This window comes from Nicotiana tomentosiformis, chromosome 8, assembly GCF_000390325.3.
Source record: "Nicotiana tomentosiformis chromosome 8, ASM39032v3, whole genome shotgun sequence".
NCBI classification, from domain to species: Eukaryota; Viridiplantae; Streptophyta; class Magnoliopsida; order Solanales; family Solanaceae; genus Nicotiana; species Nicotiana tomentosiformis.
The window spans coordinates 123,706,473-123,728,868 of NC_090819.1; the positions used below are offsets into that span (position 1 = coordinate 123,706,473).

General features: G+C 39.9%; 1 protein-coding gene across 1 annotated transcript; it reads left to right on the top strand.

Moving 5' to 3' along the window:
• Nucleotides 1–17,405: 17,405 nt before the first annotated feature.
• Nucleotides 17,406–19,887, top strand: LOC138898092 (uncharacterized). Its single transcript, XM_070184127.1, has 4 exons — nt 17,406–17,523; nt 18,142–18,270; nt 18,351–18,931; nt 19,294–19,887. The coding sequence occupies exons 1-4, from the start codon at nt 17,406–17,408 to the stop codon at nt 19,885–19,887; spliced, it is 1,422 nt and encodes a 473-aa protein (XP_070040228.1).
• The last annotated feature ends 2,509 nt before the right edge of the window (nt 19,888–22,396 follow it).

The window sequence follows — 22,396 nt, forward strand, 5'->3', positions numbered from 1 at the left end:
GATGAAAGAAGTTGTGTTGAGCTTGGTTGAGTAATAAGGAAGAGATCTTACTAGTATGTTAAGGCTATCCCTTCTTTCCTTTTGGCATGATCCAAATGATACAAATGAGACGAGCAAAAAATGTAACTTTCATAAATGACTCTATTCATAGAAATACTAGGGGTGTCTATATTCTTGATTCCCCATGTGAATTGTTATTATATCCTCTATTCATGGATCGTAGAAAAATACGTATTTGATAAAGTGTGTCCGAAAGGCATATTGATTTTATGATATTCGAGAAATCTTATTAACGTATTTCTTATGCATTTCATGCATTTATACATGTACATTAATCCATGACCAGAAGGCATTATATACGCGTATATTATATGTATATAGGATATGGGAAAAGGTTATGGCATTATATACGCACCACCACCTGATCAGCTGGTATATATTGATGATTTTGCCCATAGTGGCCGAGATGTATGATGGGATGCCCTCAGAGGCTTGATGATGTTATGAACGCATATATATATATGCATGGTATGACATTTATACGCACATGCATGACATTATAAATTTTCATGATTCACAGAGCTATTCAGAATTTCAGGTTGATTTCTTTACTCCATGTTTCTTTCATGTATTTTATATACTACTGTCATGCCTTACATACTCAGTACGTTATTTGTACTGGCGTCCCTTTTTCCTGGGGATGCTGCGTTTCATGCCCACAGGTCCCGATAGACAGGTTAAGAGTTCTCCTAGTAGGCTATCAGCTCAACAGAAAGTGTTTGTGCACTCCACTTGCTCCGGAGTTGCCTATTTGGTAAGTATGATTTGAATATGTATTGTTTGGTATGGCGGGGCTCTGTCCCGACCTTTATGATATTTATGAACTCTTAGAGGCTTGTAGACATATGTCATGTATACGGATACTGGTATGGCCTTATAGGCTAGTACGTCATATGTATAAGTTAGTATATCAAGTTGGGTTATCCTATATTGAGTATTTCCTCATGTTTTATTCTACTTATCTCACGACAACCTCTCCGGCTCAATTACCTAAGATAGTATGATACAAAAGATACGTTACGTTGGTACTCGGTTGAGTAAGGAACCGGGTGGCCATCGCGGCCCGTCGTTTGGGTCGTGACAGCTGCTAACCTTCACGTGAGTCTTTGGACTTCCTTTACGTTCGACAATTGATCCGGGATATCGTTTATAGCCTTGATTTTATTGGGGTTTACCTCAATTCCCCTTTGTGAGACCAGGAACTTACCAGAACTGACCTCGAATATGCACTTTTTGGGGTTGAGCTTCATGTTGTGCTTCCTCAGGATATCGAATGTTTCTTGCAAATGCTTAAGATGATCACCTGCATTCAAATACTTAACGAGCATATCGTCTATATAAAATCCCATGGTCTTTCCTATTTGTTTTTCAAACATCTAATTTATAAGCCGTTGATAAGTGGCTCTTGCGTTCTTCAACTCGAAGGGCATTACATTGTAACAATATGTATCGAAATTCGTTATAAATGAAGTCTTTTCCTGATCTTTCTGGTTAATCTTAATTTGGTTGTACCCGAAATAAGCATCAAGGAAACTCATCAACTCGTGCCCGACTGTGGCATAAATTATTTGATTGATATTTGGCAGTGGAAATAAGTCTTTCGGGCACGTTTTATTAAGATCTTTATAATCTACACACCTACGGAATTTATTATTCTTCTTAAGAATTACTACTACATTGGCTAGCCAGTCTGGATATCTTACCTCTCTGACCGAACCAATTTTAAGCAAGCGGGTTACCTCTTCTTTGACGAATTTATTCCTGGCCTCGGCAATAGGGCATTTCTTCTGTCGCACCGGTGGTTCGTTGAGATCCAAACTCAGCTTATGCACGGCTATTTTTGTCGGGATACTTGTCATATCCTCGTGCGACCATGTAAAACAAGCAGTGTTAATTTTAAGGAATTAAATAAAACCAGACCTGAGCTCGGGGTGAAGTTTTGTCCCCAAGTAAAATTTTACTTTGTAGAAATTCTTCGAACAATGCTACTTGCTCCAGTTCCACTGTCGTGGACTTTATTGTGTTCGTCTCTCTGGAACTTGGAAATATCTCGGCACCTGATATTGTTCTGATGATTCTTTCCCTGGGATAACCTCTTCTAACTCGGGAGTAGGTGCCGGTTCCTGTAATTTCTATGCCCTATGCTCATTTCCTTTGCTACTGGAAACTGAGATTACATTCATCTCCCTTGCTGCCGATTGATCACCCCTCATCTTCTTAAGCGTTGGAGACTTCAGCAATTGGTGATACGTCGAAGGTACAACTTTCATCTCGTGTAACCATGGCCTTCCTAAGATGATGTTGTATCCCATATCACCATCTACTACTTCGAAGAGAGTTGTTTTCATTACTCCCTCAGCATTCGTGAGCAGCACGATATCTCCCCGGGTCGTCACGCTCGCAAAGTTGAATCCAGCGAGGAGTATTATTGTCGAAATAATGCTTCCGGTAAGTTTAACTTGTTCCAAAACTCTCCATTATATGATATTAGCCGAACTTCCTGGATCCACTAGCTTAATTTTAAAATCTAACACATTTAAAGAGATTACCAGTGCGCCGTTGAGTAGTAACAACAATCCGTCTGTGTCTTCCTTTGTGAAAGTGATATCGTCCTCCCGGAGACTTTTACTGTGAGTTATCGATACTTTAGTCTTCTTTGCCACCGAAAAGGTGACCCCGTTAATCTCGTTCCCCCCCCCAAAGATCATGTTGATCATCTGGCGTGGGGTTTCTTCTCCTGCTTTCGAAGATTCCGTGTTGTCTCTGTTGCGACCGTAACTGTTATTAGCTCGATCACTCAAGAATTCTCAGAGATAACCATTCTTCAATAGCGTTGCCACCTCCTCCCGAAGATGTCAGTAGTCCCATGTCCGGTGACCGTTCATCCCGTGGTATTCGCACCATAAATAAGGATCCCTCTAGCTAGAATCGGACCTTATAGGTCTCGGGAATCGTGCTTCTTTAATGTTCCTCATGGCTGACACCAGTTCCACTACACTAACGTTGAAGTTATATTCTAATAACCTGGGGTAAGAAAGATCTCGAGACCTCAACGTTTCTTTATCTTAAAGTGATCTATTGTTTTGCCCACGATCAGTCCCCCTGTCAATGGTGAACTTGTTTGCTGCTCAGAAATTTCTGCCACGACATTCAGTACTCTCGTAGGGCAAAAATTGACCCCTCGAAATCCGTATATCCGCGTCGTAGTCATCCTTTGACTTTTCTTTGTTCTTCTCCCATCCTTTGGCCGATGACGTAGAACTGACCTGGTCATCTTTGATCCTTATTTTTGACTCGTACCGGTTGTGAACATCTGGCCAGGTTGTTGTTTGAAACTCTAGCAGGCTCTTCTTCAGCTTCTGGGAAGCATCTGAACTTCTCATATTCAATCATTTGGTGAATGCTTCAACTGCCCATTCATCCGGGATGGCCGTGAGCAATATTCTTTCTTTCTGGAATCGGGTAACAAACTCTCGTAGTAATTCATATTCTCCTTGTGCGATTCTGAATATGTCGGCTTTCAGGGCTTGCACCTTTCTGTCCCCGGCATGAGCTTTAATGAAAATATCCGCGAGCATCAAAAAGGAATCTATTGAATGCTTGGGCAATAATGAATACCACGTTAGGGCTCCCCTCGTGAGAGTTTCGCCGAATTTCCTTAGCAACACACATTCAATTTCGTGAGGAGCTAGATCATTTCTTTTCACCGCCGTTGTATAGGTGGTAATATATTCATGTGGGTCTAAAGTTCCATCATACTTTGGAACTTCATGCATTTTGAAATGCTTCGGGATTAGTTCTGGTGTCGCACTTGGCTTGTACGATAATTAAACATACTTCTTCCAGTCCGGGCCATTCAATACTGGTGGTGCGCCCAGGATTTGATCCATGCGGGCGTTTACTTCCCTCATGAACCGTAAAAGCTCATCTTTGAATGAATTGTTCTCGTTGTTAAGATCTGATCTCCTCCCCCAAGCCCCATCGGAGCCAACTTCACCCCTGGGAGTGTTGTTATCAACTCTCTGTGTTATTTGGTCTGCGGGAACAACGAGGGGAATTGGATCTCGTATGTTTGCATTATTTGAGGGGCCCGATAGTGCCTGCTTCAATTCTGTCATAACTTGATCCTGCCACGCGAGATGGCCTAGAATGACTGCCTGTTGCTCTTGTAGGACCCTCACAGCATCCGCTACTTGTTCCTCGTGAGCATCATCGGGAGTTATTTCCCGAACCCGTCGGGGGTACCGCCTGTCATGCACAAGTGTGGCGTCATTTTCTTCATTGCGGGTGTCACTGATTGAATCCTCCAAATGAGGCTGATCCCCTTGAATTTCAGGGTTATGTGCATCGTTAATAGTGTTATCTGTCATTTTGTGCGATTTTTTCTAAGACAAAATAATCAAAACACGTTAGTAGAAAATGCAAGGATCAATTTAATTGCACGGATGTCTAGGCCCCACGGTGGGCGCCAAACTATTTACCCGTAAAACGGTACAGTTGAATTTGTACATGGTTTCTTGACAAGTGAACTAATTTGATCCTGAAATAATATAATAATTGAAGAAATATACTATACTTAGCCTTAGAATGTTGGTGAAACAACAGTAATGATAATCCCATAAACACGATTTCCGGGCACAACAATGTTGAGATCAAAAAGCAAGAAACTCAAATTGTATAAAGCTTTGTATAGAATATAGTATATATTTTTGCCAGAAAATTCGTGTCCTTTACAAAGGTAACTGAGCTCACTATTTATAACTATGTCTAGGGAAAGATGTCCTATGATCATGCCCTCCTTTAATGCCAATTATGAGGGTCATTGATGAAGATGTAACGGTGAATATAAATGCCAAATTCTCTGTTACGGACCGCCGCTCTTAATACTGTAGAATATTCTTTAATAAATGCTATCGGGCACAGAGCATTTAATACACCTATAACATCATGTAACTGGGAATTGATGATCCTTATAACAGTGAGAAATATAATAAAGAAAACGTAAACAGTTTAGTAAAGGAGAGTTTGTTAAAGCAAAACTTTGCTTCTTTAAGCTAGTTGGGGTCATGGGGTGTTTTCATAAGGGATTGGGAAACTGGTTTATCAGTTTGACATCAGCGCGTGATTAGTGTTCTAGTTCGGACTCGTTCTCTTATTTCAAACGAAAGATAATTGGAGGTACAAAATGTACAGTCCTTTTATTCAAATTCAAGAATAGTCTGACATTTTTACCTTGCCGTTGTGTGTTGTCTGCCCTAATCCAAGCAATGGCGGTTACGTTTCTAGAAAATTACACTGTATTCCTATGTAATTTTTTAATGTTTTATACTTATTTACTATAAGTTGGATTCTTTTGGCTTTTCAATATGTTTAATTTTTTATATTTTGATATTCGTTAGTAAAAATCATACTGTATGACGTATAGTTCAACGGTTTAAGTCGTGAAATTAGCCATTAATGTTTTTTCTTGGGGCACGGCCTTTTTCTGGACCCTGCCTTTTTTGTTTGTTTGTTTCATTTAATTTTAATTTTCCTTTCGCTGAAACTACTTGTAATCTGTAAATGAGAATATTGATACCACTGAATATGGAAAGACATATCACATATGCCTAGGGAAGGAATGTAGACGTCCATTTCTACAGCATAATTATGGAGAAAAGTCTTCCCTTAGAATCGGATCATATCCCGCCGAATCAGATATTCTTAGGTACTTTTCAATACTTATTTAGGGATTTGGAATCTTAGTTAGTTGCCTTACCACGAGAACATCATTTTATGGTATTAGATTTAGAGTTTAGAAAATTGAAATTCGCACATGTAATATTGACTTAATCTTGGAGAAAACCTAACCCCTTCTCGTATTATAATACAAGAATCAACTAATGAGTTCTACCATTTCACTCAATCGTATTGATGATTCTTTGAAATCAATTATGTACTTCCTCTAGGACTAACATATTTTAAACATGACATATTTTCCGTAGAAAACTCAGTAACTAATTAGGAAGAATTTAAAGCATGCTTTCAAACTAACTGACTTGTTGCCGATGAGATGTTTTATACTTCAATGATACACAAGAGAGGTGATTTGTGTGGCGTCCAATTTTTGCGTGCACTGATTATAGAAGAACATGGTTCTTCTATGTGTTTCTTATACTACTGTTGCGAAAATAGTAAATGCGAAAAGTAAAGAACACAAGTATATTTACGTAAAAAACACCCGGCTCAAAAGGTGAAAAAACTACGACCTACTACTCAGTAGGATTTTTTCCAACATTTCACTAAATTACTGAGTCAAAACAGCATTTAAAAAACTCTTTGTAAACCTAAGGATTAACTCTAATCCCGTTGTGGCAACCAACCTCTAACTGTTGCAATAACTTCAAGTTAACTCTAACTTGAATATTCAGAGTACCTAATACATTTGCTTCTAGATAAAGCTAAAAGGTACAATTTGAAAACACTTACTACAATTGTACTAGAATAAAAGACAGACGTTTGGAACTGGTTCTTCTATCTGGTTCATGTAGCTTCAGGTTCGCACACTTGAATCACACAAGAATTGCTTGCGAAATGCCTTGCTATTTTGCTCTCAACTTACGTTTAACTTCAGTGTTTGTACGTAACTGTAGAATGAGAACATCCTGCGTTATATAGAGTTAGAAGAATAAGAGATAACTAGAGTTCTAATGCTATACTGTTCTATGGTGGAAGAGTTCTAGTTATCTTCAACTTCTAAGTCCTCCCTTTTCTTGGATAAAGTTCTCTTAGAGTAAGGAGTCCTTCTCCTTATCACTTATGCATCCTTTTCGATCAGAAAATATCAGATATAACAACTTGAGCTTATCTCCTTCACGTGCATCCCTTATTGTCGAATCTGCCCGTGTCTGTGTACAGTGTGTATGGACCTGGTTCATGCTTTGAGTTCCTTTGTCAATCATCAAAACAAACTTCACTTGGGCCAACAAATTCCCCATTTTTGATGATGACAAACTCTATGCTTTTCATAAGCATAATCCATGTTTCAACTCAGCTCAACATCAACACAAGGTTAGAACACTTTTTATTTTAAAGTCACTAATCATCAAGGACCAGGTTTATTAGTTTATAAACATCACAGACCAAAGTAAAAAGCATAACCCATCTTCCCCCTTTTGGCATCATCGAAAAGTTGCATAATTATCTTAGATAACCAGTTTTAATAGAAATTACTCATGGACACTAGGGCTATTTCAAATGTAATCATGGAGTCAAGCATCATAGATCAATCTAATGATATTAGCCATCTAAGAAGTATCAAAAAATAGTTAGACCACAAAAACAGTTGATTATCATTGATACTAGTCATCCACAAAGCATAAAGAGAAATAAAAACATTGGATCATGAGCAAAAAAGAAAGAAACTCCCATTAGGGTCACTGGTTTGTCTAACTAGGCTAGGAAGGTCTTAAGACTAGGAAGGACTAGGTTCTTGGTTCTTGGCTTGAAGCAGTTTCAGCATATCCTAAGAATGGTATCGTTCTTCTCCTTCTCCTTTGTAAGCTCAGTTCTGAGAGCATCTCTCTCAGTTTCTACTTCTGCCAACCTCTTCTTCAGCCTTTCAATTTCAGCATCCTTAGCCCCACCTTCTTGCACCAAGGCTCACACTTTGCTGTTCACAGGTACCTATTTGGATGAACCAGGTTCTTTGGGAGTGGTGTGGACTTCATAGCCACAAGCAATCAAAGTGTTTTCCCCAAAGTGATCCTTACTTGTACAAACCTCCCATTTCTCGATGGGTACCTTAAAGTGTATAAGTACAGCCGTGAGAATGAAACCATAGGGTATGGCATGAGTTTTGGTGCCAGTCAGAACCCTATCAAGAAGCTGGATAATAAATCCAGGCCAATTTAATTGCCTCTCACTGTCCAGACATTCCATAAGGACCAGGTCCATGAATGTGGCAATGTGCCTCCTTTCTGCCTAGGCAGCACAACTTTGTTAACAAATTCAAATAGCACTTTGTGGGGTGGCTTCATCTCACTTTTGTATATAGCCTTGGGCTCAAGCTCTTGTTCATTGTCACCAAATTTTCTTGTAATGGCAAGGGCAGTAAGGTGATTCTCTAGACTTGGCCATTTGAGTTTCTTATAGTCATTGTACCATGCAACAGGTACACCTAAGATTTCGCCAGTTCCCTGTCATCAAAACTCACTATCACCCCCTTCACTACACTGGTGACTCTACCATTATTGATCTCACAATTTGCCATGAACTCCACAATCTCAGTTCTGGCAAGCTTTCCATCCATCTGCAGGACTATGTCCTTCCAATCTTGCAATTGTAATTTTTCCAGCAGCATCACCATGCCTTCCTACTCCAAGTTCCCGAGGAGTCTACCTTTCAATATGGATCTTTTCCCAAACTTAACCATCTTGTCCTTCTCTGCATCAGATTCTACTTCTTCTTCTTCTCTACTCCATTCTTCTTCTTCCACTATTTTCACTTTGCTGGACTTCAAAGCAGACCTGGTTCATTTAGCCAAGGTAGATGGCCCTGCAGACTTTGTCTTTGAAACAGACTTCTTTGTGGAAGTCTTGATCTTCTTTGCCTTTGGAGTCACACCCTTATTTCTTTTGCCTCCTCTTTATCCTGAAGAACCAGGTCCATCTCATCAATTTCAACTGCCTCAACAGGCTTAACCACCTTATTCTTTCCCTTAGCAGTAGCTTTTCTCTTACTTTCTTCTAAGGCATTTTCCAGTTCAGCCTCACTCTGCTTCTTCTGAATCCTTGTAGGAGGAGTCTTGACAGGGATAGACGAGGCAGCCTTTCTTTTCTTGTTTGCCCTAGTAGTATCAGGTACTTTAACTCATGAACTCCTTTTCTTTTTAGGATTGTAACTGTCAGACACCTTTTTCAGTAAGACTTCAAGGGGTTCCTGCTCAGATGGAACAGGTTCTTGAACCTTCTTCCCCAATCTAATCAACCCCTCAGCAGCTTCGCCAGACCCACTCCCCCCTTTTTCTTTCACAGTTTCTTCTTTTCCAGCCGATTCCTCACTCTCTCCTTCCATAACTCCAATTTCTTCAGTCAAACCAACATGGGTGGGTGAAGATTAAGCCACTCCTTGTCCCATTCTTCTCATATCACCTTGAGCGACCTCATTCTTCTTTTCTTTTCTCCATTTATTTTTAACACCCCCCCCCCCATTTTCTCAGACTCAACAGTCTCTACCCCAACCATTTTTCCTACCAGAACAAATCTAGTTTCCAGATTTGCAGTAACCTCGGAGGTTACTTCAGATGTAACTTTAGGACTATATTTTACCTACTCTGTTTTAGATGAAACAGTTTCTTCCCCCTCAGTTGCAGATTTGAAAGAATCTTCAGACTTTTGGGGTTTAACTCCTTGACTTGCCCTCAACTGCTTATTGATTTTCTTGATTTGTTCTTTTCTAGCAACAACCTTGCGAGCCAGCATCTTGAACCTTCCTTTCTTAAAGGTGGGTGTGGTTGAAAGTGTGATGGATGGTATGTGTATTGTTTCCTTGGGTGGTGATGAAGGATTCTCATAAGGGTTTTCCATCGCTATGTTTGGGTATGAGAGAAAATGAGTATTTGTGTGTTTGGAAGATGAGAGAAAATAGAGAGAATTTTTTACGGCTTGGAAATTAAGAATTGAAGAACCAACTCAGGCCTAATCAATTTAAAGAGGTATAGTTTAATTGGGTAACAATTACTTTTTCAGAAGTTCAGAAGTTCAGAGGTCTAATCAACCTGGGAGTCAGTTTGAAGAGACGTTTATGACTCTCCCTATAATCTAGGCACTTATTGCATTTTTGGGACTCTTTTGAATGAAATTGGTTCATTTAGTAATGGATAAGCTCAAGGAGGTTAGGATTAAATGGGACTCTCCTCTTGATCATAATCCAAATATAATTATTCCAAAATATGCAGAGTGGAAAATACGTACCAAGTAATCTTGATGAACCAGGTTCTTCACTGAGAAATCCCTTGTGTAAGTCTGGATTTTCCAAGAAAATAGAGATAATATCATTAAAGATTAATGAGTCATTTTAGCACACGGTACAAGAGTATACTGATGAAAGTATGAGACTGGTCAAAATATAATCTAATTATATACAAAAATTCACAATTTCTCTAACCAATTTTTTGAGTTAGAACTTGTTCCTTTTAGGTGATCTTAGTCATCCCTAATTCTAACTTGTTCCTTTCAAAGTGATCTCTACTTAGAACTTTTGTGAAGATGTCAGTTATTTGCTTGTCAGTAGCACAAAATTCCACAGTGATCAAACCCTTCTCATAGTTGTCCCTCAAAAAATGATGCCTAACATCTATGTGTTGAGTTCTCTTGTGATCAACTGAGTTCTTGGTTATAATAATTGCACTAGTGTTGTCACAAAACATGGGGATACAACCTACATCAATTCCAAAGTTCATTAATCGTTGTTTGATCCACAACAATTGAGCACAACATAAGGCAGCAACAACATACTCAGCTTCAACAGTAGATAAGGCCACATAATTTTGCTTTTTGGTGGCCTAAGATACAAAATATGAGCCAAGAAAGTGTGCCATACCTGAGGTGCACGTTATATCCACAAGAAAACCTGCATAATCAGCATATCCCACTAAGTTGAAATAACTACCTTTTGGATACCATAGACAAAGGTCAGTGGTGCCTTTTAGGTATCTCAAGATCCTCTTGACAACAGTCAAGTAAGACTCCCTTGGACTTGCCTGAAATCTAGCACAAAAGCCTACACTGAAAATAATGTCAGGTCCGCTAGCAGTGTGATACAATAAAGAGCCAATCATTTCCCTATACAACTTCTGATCAACAGATGAACCAGGTTCATCTACATCCAATTTTGTGGTTGTTTCTATAGGAGTGTCAATTTCTTTGGAATCTTCCATTTTAAACCTTTTAAGCAACTCTTTCACGTACTTCTGATGATGGATCATAGTTCTATTTGAATTTTATTTAATTTGTAAGCCTAAAAAGAAACTAAGCTCACCCATCATACTCATTTCAAATTCGCTCCCCATTAGTTTAGCAAATTCTTTACTTAACTTATCAGTAGTTGCTCCAAAGATTATATCATCAACATATATCTGAACTACCAATAGATCTTTACCTTTTTCTTTCAAGAATAAAGTAGTGTCAATTTTACCTCTCTTGTAGCCATTGTCAAGCAAAAAGTTTGATAATCTTTCATACCATGCTTTTGGAGCCTTCTTAAGCCCATAAAGTGCCTTGTCAAGCTTTACATATGATCAGGACATTTCTTGCTTTCAAAGCCCGGAGGTTGCTTGGCAAACACTTCTTCCTTTAGATAGCCATTGAGGAAGGCACTCTTGACATCCATATGATGGAGAGTGAATTCCATATAAGCAGCAAAGGCTATAAGGAGTCTAATTGCCTCTAATCTTGCAACTGGAGCAAAAGTCTCATCATAGTCTATGCCCTCCTCTTGACTATATCCTTGAACCGCCAATCTTGCCTTGTTCTTTATAACTATTCCATCTTCATCAAGTTTGTTTCTGAAGACCCATTTTGTTATAGATGTTATAAGCTTTACTATGTGAAGAATATCCGAAGAATACTCCCTCATCACTTCTGGGATCAAACTTACCTAGGGATTATTTACCATTATTGTGCACAAAGCACTTGCATCTGAATGCCCTAATATGGGATATATTTGGCTTTCTCCCTTTAAGTAACTCATAGGGAGTCTTCTCGGCAAGAGGTCTAGTCATGTACCTATTTATGATGTAGCATGCAGTGTTCACAGCTTCTTCCCAGAAACTATGGGGCAATTTACTAGAAAGAAGCATAGTCCTAGCCATTTCTTCCAATGTCCTATTCTTTATTTCAACTACTCTATTTTGTTGTGGAGTCCTAGGATCAGAAAAATTATGATTTATGCCATGCTCATCACAAAATTCAACAAATTTAGCATTCTCAAATTCAGTACCATGATCGAACCTAATTGATGTAAGTTGATTACCTAGTTGTTTCTGACTTTTTCTAACAAAAGAAGTGAACATATCAAATGCTTCATCTTTAGATGTTAAAAATAATGTCCAAGTAAATCTAGAGTAATCATCAACAAGCACCATCACATATCTCTTACCACATCTGCTTAATGTTCTCATTGGTCCACAAAGATCCATATGGACCAGTTCCATCGTCCTGGTGGTGCTTACCACTTTCTTTCTTTTGAAAGAGGATCTTACCTGCTTTCCCCCTGCACAAGCCTCACAAACTTTATCCTCCTTGAACATAATGTTAGGAAGCCCTATCACCAAGTCCTTGGAGACTAGTTTGTCAAGTTGACTTAGACTGGCATGTCCAAGTCTATTGTGACAAAGGAGGGGATCATTATCCAACACACGTAAGCAAGTGAGTTCATTTTCTGAAAGTGTGGACAGATCTACAACATATATGTTATTCACTCTTTTTCCTGCAAAACTATCTTGTCAGTGGTAAGATTAATCATAAAGCATTTTGTAGACGTGAAGGCTACTATGTTACCTATATCACACAATTGTGATACACTTATTAGACTGTACTTCAGTCCATCTATCAAGTAGACATTCTCAATAGAGTGAGAATCAGTCTTACCTATTTTTCCAACCCCAATGATCTCACTTTTCTTCTTATTTTCAAAGGAGACATTACCTCCTTTAAGGTCCTCAAGTGAAAGGAACTGGTTCTTGCTTCCTGTCATGTGCTTTGAGCAGCCACTATCCATGTAACATATTTGGCCGATCCCCATCATTTGGACCTGCTAAAGGAAATCAGGGGTTAGTTTTAGAAACCCAAGCGAGTTTGGGTCCCTTTATATAAGCAAAAGGATGAATCAAATTCTTTTTAGCCCAACTTGGTAGCCTATTCTTCCCTTGAACAAATTCTTTGTTCTTTTGACTTGCCTTTTCTTTTGTAGTGCATTCACTTTTATAGTGACTTGTTTTACCACAGTTTGTGAAAATCTTGTTCTCAGGAAGTGTGAGGTACTTGATTTTGGGATCCCACTTAGGTACTAGGTTCCCAAAGCCAGGTCCTCTTCTGTTGCTACTATGATATTTTTGTAGCCATGAAAGTGCATCGAAGGACCTGTTCTATTTACAAGTTCTGTCTAGCTCATGCTTTACCTTGCTTAGATCCTCCTTTAGGATTCATACCTGCTCATCCCTTTTATATAACTCATTTTTCATTTTTCCTACGCTTTCTTCTAAAGTGAGTTGTGTGTGATCAGCTATCTTTTTACCTGTTCCTAACTTCAGTTTTAGATTTTCAGATCTAAGCTCTAGGATAGTTGAGTCAAGTGCATGAACTTGGTTCTTCAACACAGTGTTTTCACTTATAGTTTCACTAACCCTAAGTTCAAGATTTTTGCACTTAGCCTTCAATATCACACATTCTTTAGACAACTGCTCATTTTCATTGTTGACATCCTCAGATTCATCAATTAGTTCTAGAAGTAACTCAGACAACCTTTCTTTAGAAAATAATTTAATCTTGTGTTTGAGATGAATTACACTTACCTCAGTTTCTTCATCAGATTCTCCGATGGCCATAAGTGCTTGTTCATCCTCATCATCATCATCTAAGCTTTCATCTGAGCTTTATCCCCAAGCAGCAACCATAGCCTTGGTTGATCCTTTGTTGTTGCTTTTCTTGGGTTGAACTTGTTCCTTCTTCCTGTTCCTTCATTCAGCTCTTTCATTCTTCCATTCAATTTCCCATAAAGGACAATTCTTGATGTGGTGATTAGTTTTTTCACACTTGTAGCAGCCATCATTGGTTTGTTCTCGAGAGCTTTTGACTTGCTATAGCTTCCACTTCTTGAAGAACCCTTTCCTCTCCTCATGTACTTCTTGAAGTCCTTGGTGATCATAGCCATTTCATCATCTTCTAGATCAAAACCTTCAGTGATTCTAAGTACCAAGCTCCTAACCTTCTTAGGAACATCCATTTTCATGGTTTGTCTCCTAAGTTCATTGGCAGTAATATTTTCAATAAATTCATCCAATGGGAGAGTGACAATATTCTTTGATTCCTGAATGGCAATGATTTTGCTTTCCCAAGTGATATGCAAAACCCTTGTCAGTATCTTCTCGACTCTATCTTCTTCAGGAATAATCCTTCCAAGAGACTTTAGTTCATTTATGAAAGTAGTAAACCTTGTGTACATCTCTTGGATGGTTTCTCCTTCCTTCATAGTAAAGTTCTCATATTTAGAATATAGTAGAGTTCCTCTGGATCTCTTCACCTGAGTTGTTCCTTCATGAGCCACTTGCAGAGTATCCCAAATTTGCTTAACATCGGTACAACTTTGGATTCTGGTGTACTCATCTGGATCAAGTCTACAAACAAGCCATTTCTTAGCTTTAGCATTCTTTTTCCATTTCTTCAAGTACTCGGCAGTGCAATCCGCTCTTATATTTGGAACATCTACTCCTTCAGCATTTTTCTTCAAGGTAGCTAGTGGACCATCGGTGACAATGTATCATAACTCATAGTCCTCTTATATGATGTGATCTCTCATCCTGTTTTTCCACCAAGAATAGTACTGGCCATTAAAGAGTAGTGGCCTAGCAGTGGATTGCCCTTCCCAGTTTCCAGGTGTTGCACTCATATTTATCTTCTCTTAAGGTGTAAGCCTCTTCAAGGAGAACCCACTCTGATACCAATTAATGCTTTATACTTCAATGCCACACAATAGGGGGTAATTTGTGTGGTGTCCAATTTTCGCGTGCACTAATTATAGAAGAACCTAGTTCTTCTATGTGTTCCTTATACTACTATTGCGAAAATAGTAAGTGCGGAAAGTAAAGAACACAAGCATTTTTACGTGAAAAACACCCAAATCAAAAGGTGAAAAAACCACGACCTACTACTCAGTAGGATTTTCCCCAACACTTCACTAAATCACTAAGCCAAAATAGCATTTACAAAACTCTTTGTAAACCTAAGGATTAACTCTAATACCGTTGTGGAAACTAGCCTCTAACTATTGCGACAACTTCAAGTTAACTCTAACTTAAATACTCAAAGTACCTAATACAATTGCTTCTAGATAAAGCTAAAAGGTACAACTTGAAAACACCTACTACAATTGAACTAGAGTAAAAGACAGACGCTTGGAACTGTTTCTAGATGTAGCTTCAGGTTCGCATACTTGAATTACATAAGAATTGCTTACGAAATGCCTTGCTATTTTGCTCTCACACACACGTTTAACTTCAGCATTTGTGCATACCTGTAGAATGAGAACATCCTACGTTATATAGAGTTAGAGAATAAGAGATAACTAGAGTTCTAATGCTATACTCTTCCATGGTGGAAGAGTTCTAGTTATCTTCAACTTCTAACTCCTCCCTTATCTTGGATAAAGTTCTCTTCGAGTGAGGAGTCCTTCTCCTTATCACTTACGCATCCTTTTCGATCAAGAGATATCATATATAACAACCTGAGCTTATCTCCTTCACGTGCATCCCTTATGCTCGAATCTGCCCGTGGCTGTGTATGGATATGGTTTGTGCTTTGAGTTCCTTTGTCAACCATCAAAACAAATGTCACTTGGGCCAACACGATGAGTTTTGTAAAGTAAAGCTCATGTTGGCTATCTTGAGCTGTATCATCCTATCCTACTTAAAAAGAATTCTTCCTCTAATTCGAACCTTGCGAAACATAAAACGAATGAGTACAAGTATAAACCCAAACTCTGAACTTCCGAAAAATGCAAGGATCTCTCATTTCGATTCTCGCTAGGGCTGTCAAAAACTTGTTTGGTCGATTAAGCCCACGTGGGATTGGATCAAACTTTTTAGCCCAGCATAAACTAAATTAGACTCTCAAACCCACCCAGTCTCATTAGCAAGCCCGCGAATCCTTTTAAGGCAGGATTGGGCTAGCATTTTAGCGGCCATGTTATTAGGAATTGTTGCATAAATATCCGGCCAAATTCTATGTTGACGGCCATGATTCTTACCATAATTATGGTAGTTTAACATTCAACCTGTGCTTTTTCTTATGTAACGTCTAGCACGGGATGAGATCCCCTCCAGTGAAAATTGGTCCAGTATTGTTCAATATATAGACCGATTTATGCCATGTGTCCACCCACTTATTTTACGGCTTAGATTTATTTTGTTGTAAACAATATAAAAGGTCAGGCAATTTTGACTTAAAATTATAAGAAAATACAAAAAAGACTAACGGCAACCGTTTATATCAATGTGCCTGCCATTTTATATTTCATTTGTTAAGCACTACACTGCAGCATTGGGGCCCACAATAGTGTTAGTAAAGCCTAGAGCTATGTGCATTTCAAAAAAAATCACAATTATATTTTTATAGTTATTTACCCCAAAAATCGGATAACAATTGAATTTATACGCGGTTTTAAGGATACGTGATTCAATTTGATATAAAGTGAGAAATCAGATTTAATATGGAAGAATAAGTAGAAAAATAAATACAAACCATGCAGATTGAACAATTTAAGCCTCGCAAGGTTAATTCCCTTCGAATTTAGATGCGATATTATTGAAGCCAGAACAATATGAACTAAGCTAGAAAAAATGGTATCTTTTTCTCTTAAGTATGCTACGATGTCCCCCATATGAATTACTCCTTTCCCTTTATATATATGGGGAGATGAAACCTTTAAGATATTATTTTATAAGAAATTAAGTAGACCGTTGGTTCCCTTTTTGACTTAATCCCATAATTTCCGTCATAATGATTGGTAAATGGCGAGAATCATAGATACTTGTCATGTGAGTGGGTAAAGCTTTTCTTCGAGGCCGTTAGAAGTGGGGTCGATCGTTCCCCTGATAAGTTCGAGGGCAATTCTGATGGTCTTGTTCGAACTTCGACCCTTGATATCGAGCTCAGTTACATCTATAACTTCGATCTCTTATGTAGGTGCCGAGCCTTGACCTATTGTTCCAGATGCCTCGATCAAGCATAGAGCTCGGTTTTATCCGTATATAAATAGTCCCCTCATTGTTTGGAGAGTAAGCGATTAAAAACAATATAAACCCTCGGTCCTTACATCGATAAATCATGACGAAGGGTACATGACGTAGGTGATAGGAATAGTGGAAATGTCCCGTCAGTCCAGCCTTTGAGGCATTGAATGTATGTCAGTTGATGGTCGCCTACCTTAGGAGATGAACCGCTGCTTGAGGAACCTATAAATACCCTTTAATCCGTTTGTTAGAACTTCTATGCTCAAATACTTCTTGCATTCTAAGAACTTCATCTTCTGGTTTTCTCATTGCCAACCTCAAATCTTCCCCTTATCAACTATCTCTTTCCTTCATAAAAATGGCAAAAACTTCAAAGTGTGTTCCCCAAAAAGAAACACCTTCTTCTTCAAAACCTTTTCAAAATGCTTCTAATGCTGCTACTGAGGAACCTCTTCTAGATCATATATTCCTACTGGGTGCCCTACTGTGGCCGATTTCAAGGTTGAGAATACGCCCATGGTAACGGGTCGATGTGAATCGGTCTCGAGGTACATGTGTACGATTTCGGACAACATCCTCGATAAAGTTAAAGAGGACTGCAACTGGTTCCTACCCCTGAAGAATCAATCACCACCTACGTGGAGGGTTTCTTAAGTGTTTACACTTACCCTTTCATGTTGGGTCCTCTAGACCCGGTTATCATAACCTTTTGCAAAAGGTATGATGTGACGCTCGGGCAGATACATCCTTCATTTTGGAGGATCGTTATTCTGCTTTAGTTCTTCGTGAGCAAAGTCGAGGGATGTCCATTCACCATCGACCATCTCATGCGCCTGTACAACCCTCGACTTTACCGAGGAGGGTTAATTAAGCTTGCACGCCGAGCCACCAAGACCTTATTCTTGAGTATCGATGAGGATCGAGACCGGGGATGGTTTGGTCGATTTGTTAGAGTGAGGACCTCAGACTTAATTCCGTCTGCGGACATGCCATTTCCTGATAAATAGAGCATGAAACGTAAGTTTAGCTTTGCCTTCGATATTTCTTTATTGCTTTTCATTCCGTTGGTTTCTCATCGATATTATGTGATGCAGCTGTCGCCCAAATGCCGAATCCCATTCCTGAACTTAAAGAGTGGGTCGAGGGCATCGTGACACAGAGACCTTACTCTGAGCGCTTATGGCGTGAGATCTCGAAGGGCCGATGGGAGGCTCGTAATCATGGTAAGAGTTTTTCCTTAATAATATATCTGATCTTATGTTCTCATCATCGGTTTCTGATCCGTTATATTTTCATTTTGCAGGTTTACCAAAGGACGTCGAAATGAGGCCTCCATCAGCTGACGATAATATATACTTCGATCCCCCTGCTTCGAAACAGGACAAAGAGAAGAAGAAAAGAAAATCTTTGAGTCCCTCGGACCTAGAAAAGAAACAAATCGAGAAACGACTGGTGCGTAAAACCAAAGATGCTAGTGCCCGAGAGCTCTCATCGGACTCACTCAATCGGTTGAGGGATGAGTCCGAAGAAGAAGAAGAAGATTCCAATTTGGTAGCCCGTGTGAGAAGTGGTTCTGAATTGCCTCAAGTCAAGGAGGCCGTAGAAGAAGTAGCGGTCAAAGCCTACGAACCAGGGAGGGTCGAGACCATTTCGCTCCGAGTTGGGGAAGCTGACGAAGGAAATTTGGCCAGTACTTCTCAGTTAGAAGGTAATATGCCTAAGGAGGCGCTTGGGGTGATCGACCTCTCTGGGTCGCCTTCGTTTACTGATTCAATGATAAACGAGGCCCATACACTAAAAAGTAACCTCGGCATGGGGGCCCAAGAAGCAGTAGATTTTCTTCACCATTTCTTTGATGGCCTGGATTCTACCACCTCAGAGGATGTAACCGGGTTGGGCGACTTACCGGTACCAAAAAATACACCATCCCCGGAAGTCAGTGGACCTTCTTCAAGCCCTCGATTAGTGAACTAGTTCCTATCTCTGAGTGTTGATCCTACTCGGAGGCGGGCAATTTGCATGTTTGTCCCAGAGGACGCCCGAGTTCTTTCTGCCTCGGTGGGGATTGCCAGTTACCTTCGGTGCTTGGTGACCGAAGAGGATCAAACAAAAATGAACGAGTTAGAGGCGCCCTGCCTGTTCAACGAAGCTCAACAGACGCTGAATCGGGTAATTTCGAATGTCCCTTTAATATGTACTTAACTTTAATCATGAATAATCATAACATTTTTCCTTTGTCTTTGTAGGCCTCGGTGCTTCATCACGAGGCTTTTCTTCGATACTGGGAGGAGTCAAAATGTTTCAAGGCCCGGGAGCTTGCCGAAATAAGGGATGCTTATAAGCTCCTTAATGAAAAATCCCAAGTTGAGCTGGAAGCGGCTCGTAAGGAACATACCGAACTTGTTGAGCAAGTAAGGAGAGTTTTTGGAGTTAGTGATGATGAGTCAGACTCGTTAGCTAACAATCCGAACTTGCAGGTTCAGAATAAACTTGACGTGATCGAGCAACTCCGAGGTGAGGTGGATGCGGTCAAAGTCAAGACCGAGGAATGGAAGAAAAATATGGATCGCTTAGCCTCGGAGAAAGATACTTCCCGGGCACAGTTGGCTTCTGCTGAGGTTCAGCCTCAGGCTACAAAGGAGAAGAACGTGGCACAGGTCAAAATGATCGAGGGACTCCAATCTCAGCTGAGCTCAGCTATTTCTGGTCAAGAGAATCTGGCCAAGGAGCTCGAGGTTGCCAAGTCAGAAGTTATTATGTCCCGGAACGAAGCTGATAAAAAAGTGGCCCAACTCAAAATTGATGTCGAGGCTACTAGGAGCAGGCAAAAAACATGGTGAAGCATGTAAGGTGGGAATCCCAAAGGGAGACCCTCGAGGGAGTCCATGCTCAAAATTTCTACATATTGACCGAAATCGAGAATGCCAAGATATGCGAAACCAATTCTCGCATGCTAGCTTTTCCCGAGGAGGATTCTAAGGCGTCTGAAGATTTGAGTAAGTTCGATGGTGAAGAAGAGGCAGTAGATGACGACGTAGACCTTGATGAGGATTAGGCCAAATAAGCTTTATGCCCTCGAGTCTTATTAAGTCAGATTGGCCTTAGCCTTTTAATTTGGGCAATGCCAAATAAGCTTCATGCCCTCAAGTTTTATTAACTCAGAACAACCTTAACCTTTTAATTCGGACAATGCCAAATAAGCTTCATGCCCTCGAGTTTTATTAACTCGGAATGGCCTTAGCCTTTTAATCCGAACAATGCCAAATAAGCTTCATGCCCTCGAGTTTATTAACTCGGAACGACCTTAGCCTTTTAATTCGGGCAATGCCAAATAAGCTTCATGCCTTCGAGTTTATTAACTCGGAACGGCCTTAGCATTTTAATTCGGGTAATACCAAATACGTTTCATGCCCTCGAGTTTTATTAACTTGGAACGGCCTTAGCCTTTTAATTCTGGCAATGCCAAATAAGCTTCATGCCCTCGGGTTTTATTAACTCGGAACGACCTTAGCTTTTTAATCTGGGAAATGCCAAATAAGCTTCATGCCCTCGAGTTTTATTAACTCGGAACAACCTTAGCCTTTTAATTCGATCAATGCCAAATAAGCTTCATGCCCTCGAGTTTATTAACTCGGAATGACCTTAACCTTTTAATTCGGGCAATGCCAAATAAGCTTCATGCCCTCGAATTTTATTAACTCAAAACGGCCATAGCCTTTATAGTTAGGCAATGCCTACAGTCCCCGAGTGAAGTGAATGTTCAAACTCGGATTAAGGTGGACCTTGGGCTCGATATCTTTGGCTTCTGAAAAGATGTAAGAAATATTTCAAAGGACAAGATGTTTATGTGCAAGGAAGAATATTCTCTTATATTCTTGTGCGCAAAAGTTGTACATATACATGTTTTGTGCCAGGGCTCGAGCGGTCCGTGTGGGCACGGTTCTTTTCACCGTTTGACCCTTACAATAAATCCTATTGATCGAGTCACAAAGTTTCTTTCCTTGTTAGAGTCAGTAACCGAGGGTGTTGCCCTCAGTGTTCGGGGCTAACTGAAGGGTGGCCTCGAATGCTGCTGTAACCGTTGCCACCGGTTCGTAGCCGGCCTTCGATTCTAAGTTATCACAATTTACTTACTGCCTCGTTAAAAACGTTGCCGGAAAACCCATTTGGGACAAAATCGGTTCAAGGGAAAAAGAGTGCAACGCGTGCTTTCAAACCTAGGATCTCGTATCATCCTTTGTAGGTTACCTGCAAGTGTCAGTTTGAAATGTAAAAAGAAATATAGAAGAAATAATTGGGGTCGTACCTTAACAATAATACCGTTTTAAGTGTGATATATTCTGGATGTTCGGTAAATGCTCACCGTTCATTGTTCCGAGCTTATAGGATCCTTTTCCGGTGATCTCGATAATTTGGTACGGTCCTTCCCAGTTTGACCCCAATTTCCCTTTGTTCGCATTTTGGGTGTTCAGTGTAACTTTTCTTGTTACTAAGTCCCCGGTATTGAAGTACTGAAGGTTGGCCCTTCGATTACAATATCTCTCGATTTGCTATTTTTGGGCGTCCAATCGGACAAGGGCGGCTTCGCACCTTTCATCTAATAGTTCCAGGCTTGTACTCATAGCCTCATCGTTTGATTCCTTTGTTGCATGTCAGAATCTGAGGCTCGATTCTCCGACCTCGATCGGTATTACAGCTTCGGTGCCATAAACCAAAGAAAATGGTGTGGCCCCGGTACTGGACTTCGAGGTTGTACGATACGCCCACAAGACTTTAGGTAGCATCTCCTTCCATTTTCCTTTGGCATCAATCAACCTCTTTCTGAGGTTTTGGATTATGGTTTTATTGGTGGATTCTGCTTGTCCATTCCCACTAGGGTGGTAAGGAGTGGATAAGATTCTTTTGATCTTATGGTCTTCGAGAAACTTACTTATTTTGCTGCCAATATATTGTTTCCCGTTGGCGCACACAATCTCGGCAGGTATTCCGAATCGACATACGATGTGGTCCCAGATGAAATTGATGACTTCTTTTTCTCTAAACTTTTCATACGCATGTTCTTCCACCCATTTAGAAAAATAATCAGTAATAAATAAAATAAACTAAGCCTTACCAGGTGACCGAGAGAGGGGGCTGACGATGTCAATCCCCCATTTCATGAAAGGCCATGGTGACAAAACCAAATGCAGCGGCTCCCTAGGTCGATGGATCATCGGACGTGCCTTTGGCATTCATCACATTTTCGAATGAACTCCTTTGCATCTTTTTCCATGTCGATCTATTAGTAACCGGATCTGATTATTTTTCAAACCAGTGATTCGACGCCCGAATGATTTCCACAAGTACCCT

What these genes read in the sequence shown, in the direction of transcription:
- LOC138898092 (XM_070184127.1), top strand. Translation starts at nt 17,406, where the DNA reads ATGGCAAAAACTTCAAAGTGTGTTCCCCAAAAAGAAACACCTTCTTCT. An exon ending in ATGGGAGGCTCGTAATCATG is followed by an intron (nt 18,271 to 18,350) that starts GTAAGAGTTTTT and finishes TTCATTTTGCAG; the next exon opens with GTTTACCAAAGGACGTCGAA. An exon ending in ATTCTACCACCTCAGAGGAT is followed by an intron (nt 18,932 to 19,293) that starts GTAACCGGGTTG and finishes TTGTCTTTGTAG; the next exon opens with GCCTCGGTGCTTCATCACGA.